At 43.3% G+C, this 19,183-nt stretch overlaps 1 protein-coding gene across 1 annotated transcript; it reads right to left on the bottom strand.

The window, feature by feature from the left end:
* Positions 1-3,339: 3,339 nt before the first annotated feature.
* LOC120040604 (glutamate receptor ionotropic, NMDA 2A-like) lies at positions 3,340-18,622 on the bottom strand (the record flags this gene model as incomplete). The annotated part of the gene is made up of 6 exons (XM_038985691.1): positions 18,497-18,622; positions 16,334-16,386; positions 12,511-12,660; positions 10,770-10,772; positions 6,561-6,732; positions 3,340-3,493 (listed from the first exon to the last, which is right to left on the bottom strand). Coding segments are annotated over exons 1-6 (658 nt in total), but the record flags the coding sequence as incomplete, so codon positions are not given.
* Between the last annotated feature and the right edge of the window lie 561 nt (positions 18,623-19,183).

Here is a 19,183-nt window from a genome sequence, read left to right as displayed (position 1 = left end):
AGAGAGGGAGAGAGAGAAACAGAGAGAGATAGACAGAGAGAGAGAGTGAATGGAGAGAGATAGAGAGAGAGAGAGAGAGAGAGAGAGAGAGAGAGAGAGAGAGAGAGAGAGAGAGGTTAGTCACAGTAAGTTTGAGTTTGAGCACATTTCCTTATTTCTCATTATTCCCTTGGATCTTCTCTGAGCGGAAAGTCTCACTGCCAATGGGCAGGAGAGGAGGAGGAGGTGGAGGAGAGGAGAGGAGGAGGTGGAGGAGAGGAGAGAAGAGAAGAGGGAGAGGAGATGAGAGGGGAAAGGGGAGGAGGAGGGGGAGAAGTGGAGAGAAGAGGGGGAGGAGTGGAGAGGAGACATGGAGAGGAAGTGAGGAGAGGAGACATGGAGAGGAGGAGAGGATACATGGAGAGGAAGTGAGGAGGAGAGGAGACATGGACAGGAGGAGAGGATAGAGAAATGGAGGAGACATGGAGAGGAAGAGAGGAGACAGGGAGAGGAGAAGAGGAGAGATAAATGGAGGAGACAGAGAGGAAGAGAGGACACAGGGAGAAGAGGAGAGAGAAATGGAGGAGACATGGAGAGGAAGAGAGGAGACAAGGAGAGGAGGAGAGGAGAGAGAAATGGAGGAGACATGGAGAGGAAGAGAGGAGACAAGGAGAGGAGGAGAGGAGAGAGAAATGGAGGAGACATGGAGAGGAAGAGAGGAGACAAGGAGAGGAGGAGAGGAGAGAGAAATGGAGGAGACATGGAGAGGAAGAGAGAAGACAGGGAGAGGAAGAGAGGAAAGAGAAATGGAGGAGACATGGAGAGGAAGAGAGGAGACAAGGATAGGAGGAGAGGAGAGAGAAATGGAGGAGACATGGAGAGGAAGAGAGGAGACAGGGAGGAGAGGAGAGAGAAATGGAGGAGACATGGAGAGGAAGAGAGGAGACAGGGAGAGGAAGAGAGGAGACAGGGAGGAGAGGAGAGAGAAATGGAGGAGACATGGAGAGGAAGAGAGGAGGAGAAACGACCATGTGGGCAACATTGGTTGAAGAGATGTTTTGACATGTCTTTTTTAGTGACCTGAAAAAAAAGTGCTGTTTTTAATAATGAATAGATTGTGAAACAACGACCCAGATTCTAATCCAAACATGACATCATTGTCAGGGGAACCTGCTGTAGTAAAGAAGACTTGTTTGCTACTCAGACAACCAGAACACGACTAGAGCTGATAGAGTTGGGACCTTCCTCTAACACAGGGATGTGTTGGAGCAGCCAGGGGAAACTCCAGACCTCTGGGGCCTTCCTCTAACACAGGGATGTGTTGGAGCAGCCAGGGGAAACTCCAGTCCTCTGGGACCTTCCTCTAACACAGGGATGTGTTGGAGCATCCAGGGGAAACTCCAGTCCTCTGGGTCCTTCCTCTAACACAGGGATGTGTTGGAGCAGCCAGGGGAAACTCCAGTCCTCTGGGACCTTCCTCTAACACAGGGATGTGTTGGAGCAGCCAGGGGAAACTCCAGTCCTCTGGGGCCTTCCTCTAACACATGGATGTGTTGGAGCAGCCAGGGGAAACTCCAGACCTCTGGGACCTTCCTCTAACACAGGGATGTGTTGGAGCATCCAGGGGAAACTCCAGTCCTCTGGGACCTTCCTCTAACACAGGGATGTGTTGGAGCAGCCAGGGGAAACTCCAGACCTCTGGGACCTTCCTCTAACACATGGATGTGTTGGAGCAGCCAGGGGAAACTCCAGACCTCTGGGACCTTCCTCTAACACAGGGATGTGTTGGAGCAGCCAGGGGAAACTCCAGTCCTCTGGGACCTTCCTCTAACACAGGGATGTGTTGGAGCAGCCAGGGGAAACTCCAGACCTCTGGGACCTTCCTCTAACACAGGGATGTGTTAGAGCATCCAGGGGAAACTCCAGTCCTCTGGGTCCTTCCTCTAACACAGGGATGTGTTGGAGCAGCCAGGGGAAACTCCAGTCCTCTGGGACCTTCCTCTAACACAGGGATGTGTTGGAGCAGCCAGGGGAAACTCCAGTCCTCTGGGGCCTTCCTCTAACACAGGGATGTGTTGGAGCAGCCAGGGGAAACTCCAGTCCTCTGGGACCTTCCTCTAACACATGGATGTGTTGGAGCAGCCAGGGGAAACTCCAGACCTCTGGGGCCTTCCTCTAACACAGGGATGTGTTGGAGCAGCCAGGGGAAACTCCAGACCTCTGGGACCTTCCTCTAACACAGGGATGTGTTGGAGTAGCCAGGGGAAACTCCAGTCCTCTGGGACCTTCCTCTAACACAGGGATGTGTTGGAGCAGCCAGGGGAAACTCCAGTCCTCTGGGGCCTTCCTCTAACACATGGATGTGTTGGAGCAGCCAGGGGAAACTCCAGACCTCTGGGACCTTCCTCTAACACAGGGATGTGTTGGAGTAGCCAGGGGAAACTCCAGTCCTCTGGGACCTTCCTCTAACACAGGGATGTGTTGGAGCAGCCAGGGGAAACTCCAGTCCTCTGGGACCTTCCTCTAACACAGGGATGTGTTGGAGCAGCCAGGGGGAACTCCAGTCCTCTGGGGCCTGATTGGCATCACACTTTCCCCTCAGACATAAAGCTGACTGATTAAACCACCTGCATTCTGAGCTGAAGATCATGATTCAGTCATTATTGGAGTCAGGTGTGTCAGCAGGGGCCTGGGGAAAAAGTGTGTTCCCATTCAGGCACCAAGGACTGGAGTTGACCATCCCTGGATTAGAGAGGACTGGAGTTGACCCTCCCTGGATTAGAGAGGACTGGGGTTGACCATCCCTGGATTAGAGAGGACTGGGGTTGACCATCCCTGGACTAGAGGGAGAGAGAGGACTGGAGTTGACCATCCCTGGATTAGAGGGAGAGAGAGGACTGAGGTTGACCATCCCTGGATTAGAGGGAGAGAGAGGACTGAGGTTGACCATCCCTGGATTAGAGGGAGAGAGAGGACTGGAGTTGACCATCCCTGGATTAGAGGGAGAGAGAGGACTGGAGTTGACCATCCCTGGATTAGAGGGAGAGAGAGGACTGAGGTTGACCATCCCTGGATTAGAGGGAGAGAGAGGACTGGAGTTGACCATCCCTGGATTAGAGGGAGAGAGAGGACTGGAGTTGACCATCCCTGGATTAGAGGGAGAGAGAGGACTGGGGTTGACCATCCCTGGATTAGAGGGAGAGAGAGGACTGGGGTTGACAATCCCTGGATTAGAGAGAGAGAGAGGACTTGGGTTGACCATCCCTGGATTAGATGAAGAGAGAGGGAGAGCGAAACAGACAGAGATGGTAAAACAGAAAGAAAGACAGAAAGACAGACAGACAGAAGGATGTGTATTACCGAGGAAGGCGGAGGGGGAGACGGTGCCGTTGCTCCGGGCGACCATGACGCTGATGCCCGTCTCCACGAAGGGGACAGAGAAGTCTATGACCTCTGACCTTTCCTCATTGATGGTCAACGACCCCACTGCCATCGCTGCCTTCTTTTCAATCACCTGAACAACACAGACATTATATATACATTATATACACATCAATCACCTGGACAACACAGACATTATATATACATTATATACACATCAATCACCTGGACAACACATTATATATACATTATATACACATCAATCACCTGAACAACACATTATATATACATTATATACACATCAATCACCTGGACAACACACACATTATATATACATTATATACACATCAATCACCTGAACAACACATTATATATACATTATATACACATCAATCACCTGAACAACATATTATATATACATTATATACACATCAATCACCTGAACAACACATTATATATACATTATATACACATCAATCACCTGGACAACACAGACATTATATATACATTATATACACACACATTATATACAGATACATTATACATTATATACACATTATATATATAAATTATCACCTGGACAACACAGACATTATATACACACATTATAAACACATTATATACAGATACATTATACATTATATACACATTATATATATAAATTATCACCTGGACAACACAGACATTATATACACACATTATAAACACATTATATACAGATACATTATACATTATATACACATTATATATATAAATTATCATCTGGACAAGACAGACATTATAAACACACATTATAAACACATTATATACAGATACATTATACATTATATACACATTATATATATAAATTATCACCTGGACAACACAGACATTATAAACACACATTATAAACACATTATAAACAATACATTATACATTATATACACATTATATATATACATTATCACCTGGACAACACAGACATTATAAACACACATTATAAACACATTATAAACAATACATTATACATTATATACACATTATATATATACATTATCACCTGGACAACACAGACATTATAAACACACATTATAAACACATTATAAACAATACATTATACATTATATACACATTATATATATACATTATCACCTGGACAACACAGACATTATAAACACACATTATAAACAATACATTATACATTATATACACATATATACACTGCTCAAAAAAATAAAGGGAACACTAAAATAACACATCCTAGATCTGAATGAATGAACTATTCTTATTAAATAATTTTTTCTTTATGAATGTTGAATGTGCTGACAACAAAATCACACAAAAATTATCAATGGAAATCAAATTTATCAACCCATGGAGGTCTGGATTTGGAGTCACACTCAAAATTAAACTGGAAAACCACACTACAGGCTGATCCAACTTTGATGTAATGTCCTTAAAACAAGTCAAAATGAGGCTCAGTGGTGTGTGTGGCCTCCACGTGCCTGTATGACCTCCTTACAACGCCTGGGCATGCTCCTGATGAGGTAGTGGATGGTCTCCTGAGGGATCTCCTCCCAGACCTGGACTAAAGCATCTGCCAACTCCTGGACAGTCTGTGGTGCAACGTGGCGTTGGTGGATGGAGCGAGACATGTTGTCCCAGATGTTCTCAATTGGATTCAGGTCTGGGGAACGGGCGGGCCAGTCCATAGCATCAATGCCTTCCTCTTGCAGGAACTGCTGACACACTCCAGCCACATGAGGTCTAGCATTGTCTTGCATTAGGAGGAACCCAGGGCCAACCGCACCAGCATATGGTCTCACAAGGGGTCTGAGGATCTCATCTCGGTACCTAATGGCAGTCAGGCTACCTCTGGCGAGCTCATGCTGGAGGATGTTGCAGGCAGCAGAACGTTCTCCACGGCGTCTCCAGACTCTGTCACGTCTGTCACATGTGTGTGTGAACCTGCTTTCATCTGTGAAGAGCACAGGGCGCCAGTGGCGAATTTGTCAATCTTGGTGTTCTCTGGCAAATGCCAAACGTCCTGCACGGTGTTGGGCTGTAAGCACAACCCCCACCTGTGGACGTCGGGCCCTCATACCACCCTCATGGAGTCTGTTTCTGACCGTTTGAGCAGACACATGCACATTTGTGGCCTGCTGGAGGTCATTTTGCAGGGCTCTGGCAGTGCTCCTCCTGATCCTCCTTGCACAAAGGCGGAGGTAGCGGTCCTGCTGCTGGGTTGTTGCCCTCCTACGGCCTCCTCCACGTCTCCTGATGTACTGGCCTGTCTCCTGGTAGCGCCTCCATGCTCTGGACACTACGCTGACAGACACAGCAAACCTTCTTGCCACAGCTCGCATTGATCTGCCATCCTGGATGAGCTGCACTACCAGAGCCACTTGTGTGGGTTGTAGACTCCGTCTCATGATACCACTAGAGTGAAAGCACCGCCAGCATTCAAAAGTGACCAAAACATCAGCCAGGAAGCATAGGAACTGAGAAGTGGTCTGTGGTCACCACCTGCAGAACCACTCCTTTATTGGGGGTGTCTTGCTAATTGCCTATAATTTCCACCTTTTGTCTATTCCATTTGCACAACAGCATGTGAAATTTATTGTCAATCAGTGTTGCTTCCTAAGTGGACAGTTTGATTTCACAGAAGTGTGATTGACTTGGAGTTACATTGTGTTGTTTAAGTGTTCCCTTTATTTTTTTGAGCAGTGTATATACATTATATACACACACATTATATACAGATACATTATACATTATATACACATTATATATATACATTATCACCTGGACAACACAGACATTATATACAGATACACACAATTTATATACACATTATATACACATTATATACACATTATATACACATTATAAACACATTATAAACACACACACACATTATAAACAGACACACACACACACACACACACATTATAAACAGACACATACACACACAGAAAGTTTAATTGTCAAATAGCTCTACCTACCTACCTAGCTACCTAGCTAGCTAGCTAGTTCTATTAACAGAGAGGAAAGGAAGTAGGGAGAGAGACAAAGATTAAGAGAGAGAGAATGAGAGAGAGAGAGAGAGAGAGAGAAGGACGTAGGAAAAGAGAGAGAGAGAGAGACAGACAGGTAGACATACAGACAGACAGGTAGGCAGACAGACATAGAGACAGACAGACAGGTAGGGTGTGTCTCACCTCTCCCACCATGCCGTTCCAGACGTTGTTGATCTTCTTGCCGTGTTTTCCGTTGGTCACCAGGTAGAGGTCGAAGGTGAACTTGACGTTGCGGGCGATCTTCTTCAGGATGTCGATACAGAACCCTTTACAACACTGCTTTATATAGGAACCTCCGTCTTTTGTAGAGTTACTGCAACACACACACATAGATACAGGTCAGTGTGTATCAGGGCCTGTCTGTGTGTATGAGTGTTCCCTGCTTCTGTCAGTAAATGAGTGTGTGAGTGGGCCAGGCCGTCTGAATAAACCAGATGAAGACATGGATAGAGGAGCAGATGCTGCAAGACTTTAAATAGAGCTCCAACTAACTACTGTATCTTAACACACACACATACACACACACACACACACACACACACACACACACACACACACACACACACACACACACACACACACACACACACACACACACACACACACACACACACACACACACACACACACACACACACACACACACACACACCAACTCTTCCTAGCTACCACCAGGATTAAAATATCAGATGGCCCTCTATCCCTTCTGTCTCTCCCTCTCTCTCCCTCAAACTATAAAGGGAATAGAGACCCTGGAGTACACTATAAAGGGAATAGGAGACACTGGAGTGCACTATAAAGGGAATAGGGGACACTGGAGTACACTATAAAGGGAATAGGAGACACTGGAGTGCACTATAAAGGGAATAGGAGACACTGGAGTACACTATAAAGGGAATAGGAGACACTGGAGTACACTATAAAGGGAATAGGAGACACTGGAGTACACTATAAAGGGAATAGGAGACACTGGAGTAAAAAGGGAAAAGAAGAAGTACACTATAATGAGAAATATATAGAGTGATATATAGAGCAATATATAGAGTGATAGTGATATATAGATTGATAGTGATATATAGAGTGGTAGTGATATATAGAGTGATATATAGAGTGATATATAGAGTGATATATAGAGTGATAGTGATATATAGAGTGGTAGAGATATATAGAGTGATATATAGAGTGATATATAGAGTGATAGTGATATATAGAGTGATATATAGAGTGATATATAGAGTGGTAGTGATATATAGAGTGGTAGTGACATATAGAGTGATATATAGAGTGATACATAGAGTGATATATAGAGTGATATATAGAGTGATAGTGGTATATTGAGTGATATATAGAGTGGTATATATAGTGGTAGTGATATATAGAGTGATATATAGAGTGATAGTGATATATAGAGTGATATATAGAGTGATATATAGAGTGATAGTGATATATTGAGTGATATATAGAGTGATATATAGAGTGATAGTGATATATAGAGTGATAGAGTAAATATATATTGTGATATATAGAGTGATATATAGAGTGATAGTGATATATAGAGTGATATGTAGAGTGCTATATAGAGTTATAGTGATATATAGAGTGATATATAGAGTGATAGTGATATATACAGTGATATATAGAGTGGTAGTGATATATAGAGTGATAGTGATATATAGAGTGATATATAGAGTAATATATAGAGTGATAGTGATATATAGCGTGATATATAGAGTGGTATATAGAGTGATATATAGAGTGATAGTGATATATAGCGTGATATATAGAGTGATATATAGAGTGATATATAGAGTGGTAGTGATATATAAAGTGATATATAGAGTGATAGCGTGATATATAGAGTGATATATAGAGTGATATGTAGAGTGATAAATATTGATAGTGATATATACAGTGATATATAGAGTGATACATATTGATAGTGATATACAGAGTGATATATAGGGTGATATATAGGGTGATATATAGAGTGATATATAGAGTGATAGTGATATATAGAGTAATAGCGTGATATATAGCGTGATACATATTGATAGTGATATATAGAGTGGTATTGAGAGTGATACATATTGAGAGTGATATACGGAGTGATATATAGGGTGATATATATAGTGATATATAGAGTGATATATAGATTGATAGTGATATATAGAGTGGTATATAGATTTATAGAGATATATAGAGTGATATATATATGTTGAATGTGATGTATAGAGTGATAAATAGATTGATAATGCTATATAGAGTGATATATAGAGCAATATATAGAGCAATATATAGATCGATAGTGATATATATAGTTATATATAGAGTGATGTATAGAGTGATATATAGATTGATAATGATATATAGAGTGATATATAGAGGGATGTATAGAGCAATATATAGATCGATAGTGATATATAGTTATATATAGAGTGATACATAGATTGATTGTGATATATAGAGTTATACATAGAGTGAAATATATATATTAATAGTGATATATAGAGTGATATAGAGTGAGATATGGAGGGATATATAGATTAATAGTGATATATAGAGTGATATATATATTGCTAGTGATATATATATAGTGATATATGGTTAAATATATAGTTTGGTAGTGATATGTAGCGTGGTATATAGAGTGGTATATAGATTGCTAGTGATATATAGATGATAGGAATATATAGAGTGATATATAGAGTGATCGTGATATATAGAGTGAAATATTGAGTGATATATTGAGTGATATATAGAGTGATAGTGATATATAGAGTGATAGTGATATATAGAGTGATATATAGAGTGATATATAGAGTGATATTTGAGTGATAGTGACATACTGAGTGATATATAGGGTGACATATAGAGTGATATATATAGTGATATATAGAGTGATCTATAGAGTGACATACGGAGTGATATTTGAGTGATATTTGAGTGATAGTGACATACAGAGTGATATATATGGTGCCATATAGAGTGATATATAGAGTGATATATAGAGTGATATATAGAGTGATATATAGAGTGATATATAGAGTGATATATAGAGTGATATATAGAGTGACATACGGAGTGATATATAGAGTGATATATATAGTGATATATAGAGTGATATATATAGCGATATATAGAGTGATATTTGAGTGATAGTGACATACTGAGTGATATATAGGGTGACATATAGAGTGATATATATAGTGATATATAGAGTGATATATAGAGTGATATATAGAGTGATATATAGAGTGATATAGTGACATACAGAGTGATATGTGGAGTGATATATAGAGTGATAGTGACATACAGAGTGATATATAGAGTGATAGTGTGATATATAGAGCCAGTGGGTTTGGTGACGAATATGAAGCGAGGGCATTGTAAAAAATGGAAAGAATATGGCACCGCAACAAACCTGCCAAGAGAGGGCCGCCCACCAAAGCTCACAGACCAGGCAAGGAGGGCATTAATCAGAGAGGCAACACAGAGACCAAAGATAACCCTGAAGGAGCTGCAAAGCTCCACAGCTGAGATTGGATTATCTGTCCATAGGACCACTTTAATTAAGCCGTACACTCCACAGAACTGGGATTTATGGAAGAGTTACCAGAAAAAAAGCCATTGCTTAAAAATAAAAATAAGCAAACACGTTTGGTGTTCACCAAAAGGCATGTGGGAGACTCCCCAAACATATGGAAGAAGGTACTCTGGTCAGATGAGACAAAAATTTAGCTTTTTGGCCATCATGGAAAATGCTATGTCTGGCGCAAACACCATCCCCACAGTGAAGCAAGGTGGTGGCAGCATCATGCTGTGGGGATGGCAGGGACTGGGAAACTGGACAGAATTGAAGGAATAATGGATGGGGCTAAATATAGGGAGATTCTTGAGGGAAACATGTTTCAGTCTTCCAGAGATTTGAGACTGGGACGGAGGTTCACCTTCCAGCAGGACAATGACCCTAAGCATACTGCTAAAGCAACTCGAGTGGTTTAACTTCTACTTGCACACAATCCCGGATCCGGGAGCACCCTCATCAGTAAAAAAGCTGACTAGCATAGCCTAGCATAGCGCCACAAGTAAATACTAGCATCTAAATATCATGAAATCACAAGTCCAAGACACCAGATGAAAGATACACATCTTGTGAATCCAGCCATCATTTCTGATTTTTAAAATGTTTTACAGGGAAGACACAATATGTATTTCTATTAGCTAACCACGATAGCAAAAGAGCCAACTTTTTTTTCTCCACCATTTTTTTACTGCATAGGTAGCTATCACAAATTCGACCAAATAAAGATATAAATAGTCACTAACCAAGAAACAACTTCATCAGATGACAGTCTGATAACATATTTATTGTATAGCATATGTTTTGTTCGAAAAATGTGCATATTTCAGGTATAAATCATAGTTTTACATTGCAGCCACCATCACAACTCTCACCAAAGCAACTAGAATAACTACAGAGAGCAACGTGAATTACCTAAATACTCATCATAAAACATTTATTAAAAATACACAGTGTACAGCAAATGAAAGACAAAGATCTTGTGAATCCAGACAATATTTCAGATTTTTTAAGTGTTTTACAGCGAAAACACAATATAGCATTATATTAGCTTACTACAATAGCCAACCACACAACAGCATTGATTCAAGCCAACAGTAGTGATAACGAATAAACCAGCAAAAGATATAAATTTTCACTAACCTTCTCAAAATTCTTCAGATGACAGTCCTATAACATCAAATTACACAATACATATATGGTTTGTTCGAAAATGTGCATATTTAGCGGCACAAATCGTGGTTATACAATATGAATAGTAGCCAAACAACAAACAAAATGTCGGGAGAAATCTTGGGAGAGGCACCTAATCTAATCAATAACTAATCATAAACTTGACAAAAAAATACAGGTTGGACAGCAAATGAAAGATACATTAGTTCTTAATGCAACCGCTGTGTTAGATTTTTAAAATTAACGTTACTATGACATACAGCGTGCGTTAAAGCGAGACCGCACCGAAATGAATGGCGGAAGATTAGTTTCACATTTTTCAACAGAACAACGAATTAACATCATAAATAGTTCTTACTATTTGATGAGCTTCCATCAGAATCTTGTGCAAGTTGTCCTTTGTCCAGAATAATCGTTGCTCGGTTGTAGATTGTCGTCTTCAACTTTGGAATTAGCAGCAAACATTAGCCATGTGGCGAAAACGTGTCCAACTCACCATAACGCAGCACAAACAAAATACCGAAAATCGCAATATACTGATATAAACTGATATAACTCGGTTTAAATTAACTACATTATGATGTTTTTAACACCTATATCGAATAAAATCAGAGCCGGATAAATCTAACTCCTATAACGAGAGCTTTTCCGAATGCAATCCTGAGGTCTGTCTTGCGTCATGACGAACGTTGAAAAGAGTGCACACTCCGTTCCAAGAGCCTTTATACGGCCTCAGATCTACCTAGCAACCCCATTCCAATTCTCACTGCTTACTGACATCTAGGGGAAATCGTATGCAGTGCATGTCGACTCATAGATTACATGCAAATTCATAAACTGACCCTGGAACAGAGTGCCCGATTTCAGATTTCTCACTTCCTGACAGGAAGTTTGCTGCAACTTGAGTTCTGTTTTACTCACAGATATAATTCAAACGGTTTTAGAAACTAGAGAGTGTTTTCTATCCAATAGTAATAATAATATGCATATTGTACGAGCAAGAATTGAGTACGAGGCAGTTTAATTTGGGAACGTTTTTTTACAAAGTCGAAATGGCGCCCCCCTATTGAGAAAAGGTTTTAAGGGGAAACATTTACATGTCATGAAATGGCCGAGTCAAAGCCCAGACCAGATTGATTGATTGAGAGATTCATAAATAGATAGACAGACAGACAGACAGACAGACAGACAGACAGACAGACAGACAGACAGACAGACAGACAGACAGACAGACAGACAGACAGACAGACAGACAGACAGACAGACAGACAGACAGATTGATAGAGTGATAGAGTGATAGAGTGATATAGGTATAGAGTGATAGAGGTGTAGACCTACTCTTTAACATGTTTCCTACAGGGAACAGAGTTCCTCATGCATGTTCCAGTCAGGATGTCTACGTTGTCAACGACGACGAAGGGTTTCTCCTCCAGAGTCACGATAGACAGGTGGTTCTCATCAGCCTCCTCGTCTCCCCACGAGTTATACCTGCTCACAGACACATTATAATGCATTATAACAAGATATACCTGCTCAGACAGACATTATAATGCATTATAACAAGATACACCTGCTCAGACAGACATTATAATGCATTATAACGAGATATACCAGCTCAGACAGACATTATAATGCATTATAACAAGATATACCTGCTCAGACAGACATTATAATGCATTATAACAAGATACACCTGCTCAGACAGACATTATAATGCATTATAACAATATATACCTGCTCACACATACATTATAATGCATTATAACAAGATATACCTGCTCAGACAGACATTATAATGCATTATAACAAGATATACCTGCTCAGACAGACATTATAATGCATTATAACGAGTTACGCCTGCTTACACAGAAAACCAGGGGGTTAAGGTTAGACTAGTGTCCTGTCCAGGGGGTTAGGGTTAGACTAGTGTCCTGTCCAGGGGGTTAGGGTTAGACTAGTGTCCTGTCCAGGGGGTTAGGGTTAGACTAGTGTCCTGTCCAGGGGGTTAGGGTTAGACTAGTGTCCTGTCCAGGGGGTTAGGGTTAGACTAGTGTCCTGTCCAGGGGGTTAGGGTTAGACTAGTGCCCTGTCCAGGGGGTTAGGGTTAGACTAGTGTCCTGTCCAGGGGGTTAGGGTTAGACTAGTGTCCTGTCCAGGGGGTTAAGGTTAGACTAGTGTCCTGTCCAGGGGGTTAGGGTTAGACTAGTGTCCTGTCCAGGGGTTAGGGTTAGACTAGTGTCCTGTCCAGGGGGTTAGGGTTAGACTAGTGTCCTGTCCAGGGGGTTAGGGTTAGACTAGTGTCCTGTCCAGGGGATTAGGGTTAGACTAGTGCCCTGTCCAGGGGGTTAGGGTTAGACTATTCCCCTTTCCAGGGGGTTAAGGTTAGATGAGTGTCCTGTCCAGGGGGGTAGGGTTAGACTAGTGCCCTGTCCAGGGGGTTAAGGTTAGATTAGTGCCCTGTCCAGGGGGTTAGGGTTAGACTAGTGCCCTGTCCAGGGGTTAAGGTTAGACGAGTGTCCTGTCCAGGGGGTTAGGGTTAGACTAGTGCCCTGTCCAGGGGATTAGGGTTAGACTAGTGCCCTGTCCAGGGGGTTAGGGTTAGACTAGTGTCCTGTCCAGGGGGTTAGGGTTAGACTAGTGCCCTGTCCAGGGGGTTAAGGTTAGATTAGTGCCCTGTCCAGGGGGTTAGGGTTAGACTAGTGCCCTGTCCAGGGGTTAAGGTTAGACGAGTGTCCTGTCCAGGGGGTTAGGGTTAGACTAGTGCCCTGTCCAGGGGATTAGGGTTAGACTAGTGCCCTGTCCAGGGGGTTAGGGTTAGACTAGTGTCCTGTCCAGGGGTTTAGGGTTAGACTAGTGTCCTATCCAGGGGGTTAGGGTAAGACTAGTGTCCTGTCCAGGGGGTTAGGGTTAGACTAGTGTCCTGTCCAGGGGGTTAGGGTTAGACTAGTGTCCTGTCCAGGGGGTTAGGGTTAGACTAGTGTCCTGTCCAGGTGTTTAGGGTTAGACTAGTGTCCTGTCCGGGGGGTGAGGGTTAGACTAGTGTCCTGTCCAGGGGGTTAGGGTTAGACTAGTGTCCTGTCCAGGGGGTTAGGGTTAGACTAGTGTCCTGTCCAGGGGGTTAGGGTTAGACTAGTGTCCTGTCCAGGGGGTTAGGGTTAGACTAGTGTCCTGTCCAGGGGGTTAGGGTTAGACTAGTGTCCTGTCCAGGGGGTTAGGGTTAGACTAGTGTCCTGTCTGGGGGGTTAGGGTTAGACTAGTGTCCTGTCCAGAGGCTTAGGGTTAGACTAGTGCCCTGTCCAGGGGGTTAAGGTTAGACTAGTGTCCTGTCCAGGGGGTTAAGGTTAGACTAGTGCCCTGTCCAGGGGGTTAGGGTTCGACTAGTGTCCTGTCCAGGGGGTTAAGGTTAGACTAGTGCCCTGTCCAGGGGGTTAGGGTTAGACTAGTGCCCTGTCCAGGGGGTTAGGGTTCAACTAGTGCCCTGTCCAGGGGGTTAGGGTTAGACTAGTGTCCTGTCCAGGGGGTTAGGGTTAGACTAGTGTCCTGTCCAGGGGGTTAGGGTTAGACTAGTGTCCTGTCCAGGGGGTTAGGGTTAGACTAGTGTCCTGTCCAGGGGGTTAGGGTTAGACTAGTGTCCTGTCCAGGGGGTTAGGGTTAGACTAGTGTCCTGTCCGGGGGGTTAGGGTTAGACTAGTGTCCTGTTCAGGGGGTTAGGGTTAGACTAGTGTCCTGTCCAGGGGGTTAGGGTTAGACTAGTGTCCTGTCCAGGGGGTTAGGGTTAGACTAGTGTCCTGTCCAGGGGGTTAGGGTTAGACTAGTGTCCTGTCCAGGGGCTTAGGGTCAGACTAGTGTCCTGTCCAGAGGCTTAGGGTTAGACTAGTGCCCTGTCCAGGGGGTTAAGGTTAGAGTAGTGTCCTGTCCAGGGGGTTAAGGTTAGACTAGTGCCCTGTCCAGGGGGTTAGGGTTCGACTAGTGTCCTGTCCAGGGGGTTAGGGTTAGACTAGTGCCCTGTCCAGGGGGGTTAGGGTTCGACTAGTGCCCTGTCCAGGGGGTTAGGGTTAGACTAGTGCCCTGTCCAGGGGGTTAGGGTTAGACTAGTGTCCTGTCCAGGGGGTTAGGGTTAGACTAGTGTCCTGTCCAGGGGGTTAGGGTTAGACTAGTGTCCTGTCCAGGGGGTTAGGGTTAGACTAGTGTCCTGTCCAGGGGGTTAGGGTTAGACTAGTGTCCTGTCCAGGGGGTTAGGGTAAGACTAGTGTCCTGTCCAGGGGGTTAGGGTTCGACTAGTGCCCTGTCCAGGGGGTTAGGGTTAGACTAGTGTCCTGTCCAGGGGGTTAGGGTTAGACTAGTGTCCTGTCCAGGGGGTTAGAGTTCGACTAGTGTCCTGTCCAGGGGGTTAAGGTTAGACTAGTGTCCTGTCCAGGGGGTTAGGGTTAGACTAGTGTCCTGTCCAGGGGGTTAGGGTTAGACTAGTGTCCTGTCCAGGGGGTTAGGGTTAGACTAGTGTCCTGTCCAGGGGGTTAGGGTTAGACTAGTGTCCTGTCCAGGGGGTTAGGGTTAGACTAGTGTCCTGTCCAGGGGGTTAGGGTTAGACTAGTGTCCTGTCCAGGGGGTTAGGGTTAGACTAGTGTCCTGTCCAGGGGGTTAGGGTTAGACTAATGCCCTGTCCAGGGGGTTAGGGTTAGACTAGTGCCCTGTCCAGGGGGTTAGGGTTAGACTAGTGTCCTGTCCAGGGGGTTAGGGTTAGACTAGTGCCCTGTCCAGGGGGTTAGGGTTAGACTAGTGTCCTGTCCAGGGGGTTAGGGTTAGACTAGTGTCCTGTCCAGGGGGTTAGGGTTAGACTAGTGTCCTGTCTGGGGCTCAGGGTTAGACTAGTGTCCTGTCCAGGGGGTTAGGGTTAGACTAGTGTCCTGTCCAGGGGGTTAGGGTTAGACTAGTGTCCTGTCCAGGGGGTTAGGGTAAGACTAGTGTCCTGTCCAGGGGGTTAGGGTTCGACTAGTGCCCTGTCCAGGGGGTTAGGGTTAGACTAGTGTCCTGTCCGGGGCTTAGGGTTAGACAAGCGCGTAACTAGATGTAACTACGTCATATGAACAGGCTACTGACTAACTTTATATTACATGTAACTGTGTCATATAAACAATGTAAATAGATTTAAAAATAGTTCTACCTGGGCCATACCGGGAACATCAGAGAAAGGGTCCCATTCTCCCAACGACCCATCTGGAGAGAGTGAGAGAAATAGAGAGTGAGAGAAATAGAGAGAGAGAGAGAGAGAGAGAGAGAGAGAGAGAGAGAGAGAGAGAGAGAGAGAGAGAGAGAGAGAGAGAGAGAGAGAGAGAGAGAGAGAGAGAGAGAGAGAGAGAGAGAGGGACGGACGGACGGACGGACGGACGGACGGACAGACAAAGGGAGAGACAAAGAGAGAGACAAAGCGAGAGAGAGGGGCGGGTGAGAGAAATACATTTTTCAGAGAGTAGATATCAACAGTATGTTTCTACCAGCTGGACAGATATACAGAGAGTAGATAACAACAGTATGTTTCTACCAGCTGGACAGATATACAGAGAGTAGATAACAACAGTATGTTTCTACCAGCTGGACAGATATACAGAGAGTAGATATCAACAGTATGTTTCTACCAGCTGGACAGATATACAGAGAGTAGATATCAACAGTATCTATCTACCAGCTGGACAGATATACAGAGAGTAGATATCAACAGTATCTATCTACCAGCTGGACAGATATACAGAGAATAGATATCAACAGTATGTTTCTACCAGCTGGACAGATATACAGAGAGTAGATATCAACAGTATCTATCTACCAGCTGGACAGATATACAGAGAGTAGATATCAACAGTGTGTTTCTACCAGCTGGACAGATATACAGAGAGTAGATATCAACAGTATGTTATTACCAGCTGGACAGATATACAGAGAGTAGATATCAACAGTATCTATCTACCAGCTGGACAGATATACAGAGAGTAGATATCAACAGTATGTTTCTACCAGCTGGACAGATATACAGAGAGTAGATATCAACAGTATGTTTCTACCAGCTGGACAGATATACAGAGAGTAGATATCAACAGTATGTTTCTACCAGCTGGACAGATATACAGAGAGTAAATATCAACAGTATCTATCTACCAGCTGGACAGATATACAGAGAGTAGATATCAACAGTATCTATCTACCAGCTGGATAGATATACAGAGAGTAGATATCAACAGTATGTTTCTACCAGCTGGACAGATATACAGAGAGTAGATATCAACAGTATCTATCTACCAGCTGGACAGATATACAGAGAGTAGATATCAACAGTATCTATCTACCAGCTGGACAGATATACAGAGAGTAGATATCAACAGTATGTTTCTACCAGCTGGACAGATATACAGAGAGTAGATATCAACAGTATCTATCTACCAGCTGGATAGATATACAGAGAGTAGATATCAACAGTATGTTATTACCAGCTGGACAGATATACAGAGAGTAGATATCAACAGTATCTATCTACCAGCTGGACAGATATACAGAGAGTAGATATCAACAGTATGTTATTACCAGCTGGACAGATATACAGAGAGTAGATATCAACAGTATCTATCTACCAGCTGGACAGATATACAGAGAGTAGATATCAACAGTATGTTTCTACCAGCTGGACAGATATACAGAGAGTAGATATCAACAGTATGTTTCTACCAGCTGGACAGATATACAGAGAGTAGATATCAACAGTATCTATCTACCAGCTGGACAGATATACAGAGAGTAGATATCAACAGTATGTTTCTACCAGCTGGACAGATATACAGAGAGTAGATATCAACAGTATGTTTCTACCAGCTGGACAGATATACAGAGAGTAGATATCAACAGTATGTTTCTACCAGCTGGACAGATATACAGAGAGTAGATATCAACAGTATGTTTCTACCAGCTGGACAGATATACAGAGAGTAGATATCAACAGTATCTATCTACCAGCTGGACAGATATACAGAGAGTAGATATCAACAGTATCTATCTACCAGCTGGACAGATATACAGAGAGTAGATATCAACAGTATGGTCCTACCAGCTGGACAGATATACAGAGAGTAGATATCAACAGTATGTCAGGTTGACTCCACACAGGGTGGGCCTGTCAGGTTGACTCCACACAGGGTGGGCCTGTCAGGTTGGCTCCACACTGGGTGGGCCTGTCAGGATGGCTCCACACTGGGCACTCTCCTACAGTTTAAATGTACCTGGTCCCTGTCAAACACATTAAATTAAACAGTTAAACAAATACTGATGAAAACAGTGTTACCTTCTCCCATGTCCTATTTGGATGAAGGACAATGACGGACAGTTTGGGGTTGGCTTGGTAACCGTCTACGGTGAAGGACAGGTCACGCTCCTCGTAGGTCACGTGCATCATGTCCCTGAAACACATCATTCATCACAATAATCATCACCATCATCATCACCACCATCATCAGCATCATCATCATCATCACCACTATCATCACCGCTATCATCATCATCATCATCATCATCATCATCATCATCATCATCATCATCGCTATCATCATCATCATCATCATCATAATCATCATCATCATCGCTATCATCATCATCATCATCATCATCATCATCATCATCATCATCGCTATCGTCATCATCATCATCATCATCACTATCATCATCACCATCACCGCTATCATCATCACTTTCACCGCCATCATCATCATCATCACTATCACCGCTATCATCATCACTTTCACCGCCATCATCATCATCATCATCATCATCATCACAACTATCATCATCATCATCATCATCACCACTATCATCATCATCACCGCTATCATCATCATCATCATCACTATCACCGCTATCATCATCATCACAACTATCATCATCACTATCATCATCATCACCATCACCACTATCATCACCGCTATCATCATCATCATCATCATCATCATCATCATCATCATCACAACTATCATCA

Source organism: Salvelinus namaycush, unplaced genomic scaffold, assembly GCF_016432855.1.
Source record: "Salvelinus namaycush isolate Seneca unplaced genomic scaffold, SaNama_1.0 Scaffold3674, whole genome shotgun sequence".
NCBI lineage: Eukaryota > Metazoa > Chordata > Actinopteri > Salmoniformes > Salmonidae > Salvelinus > Salvelinus namaycush.
This window is presented reverse-complemented; position numbering and strand designations above follow the sequence as displayed.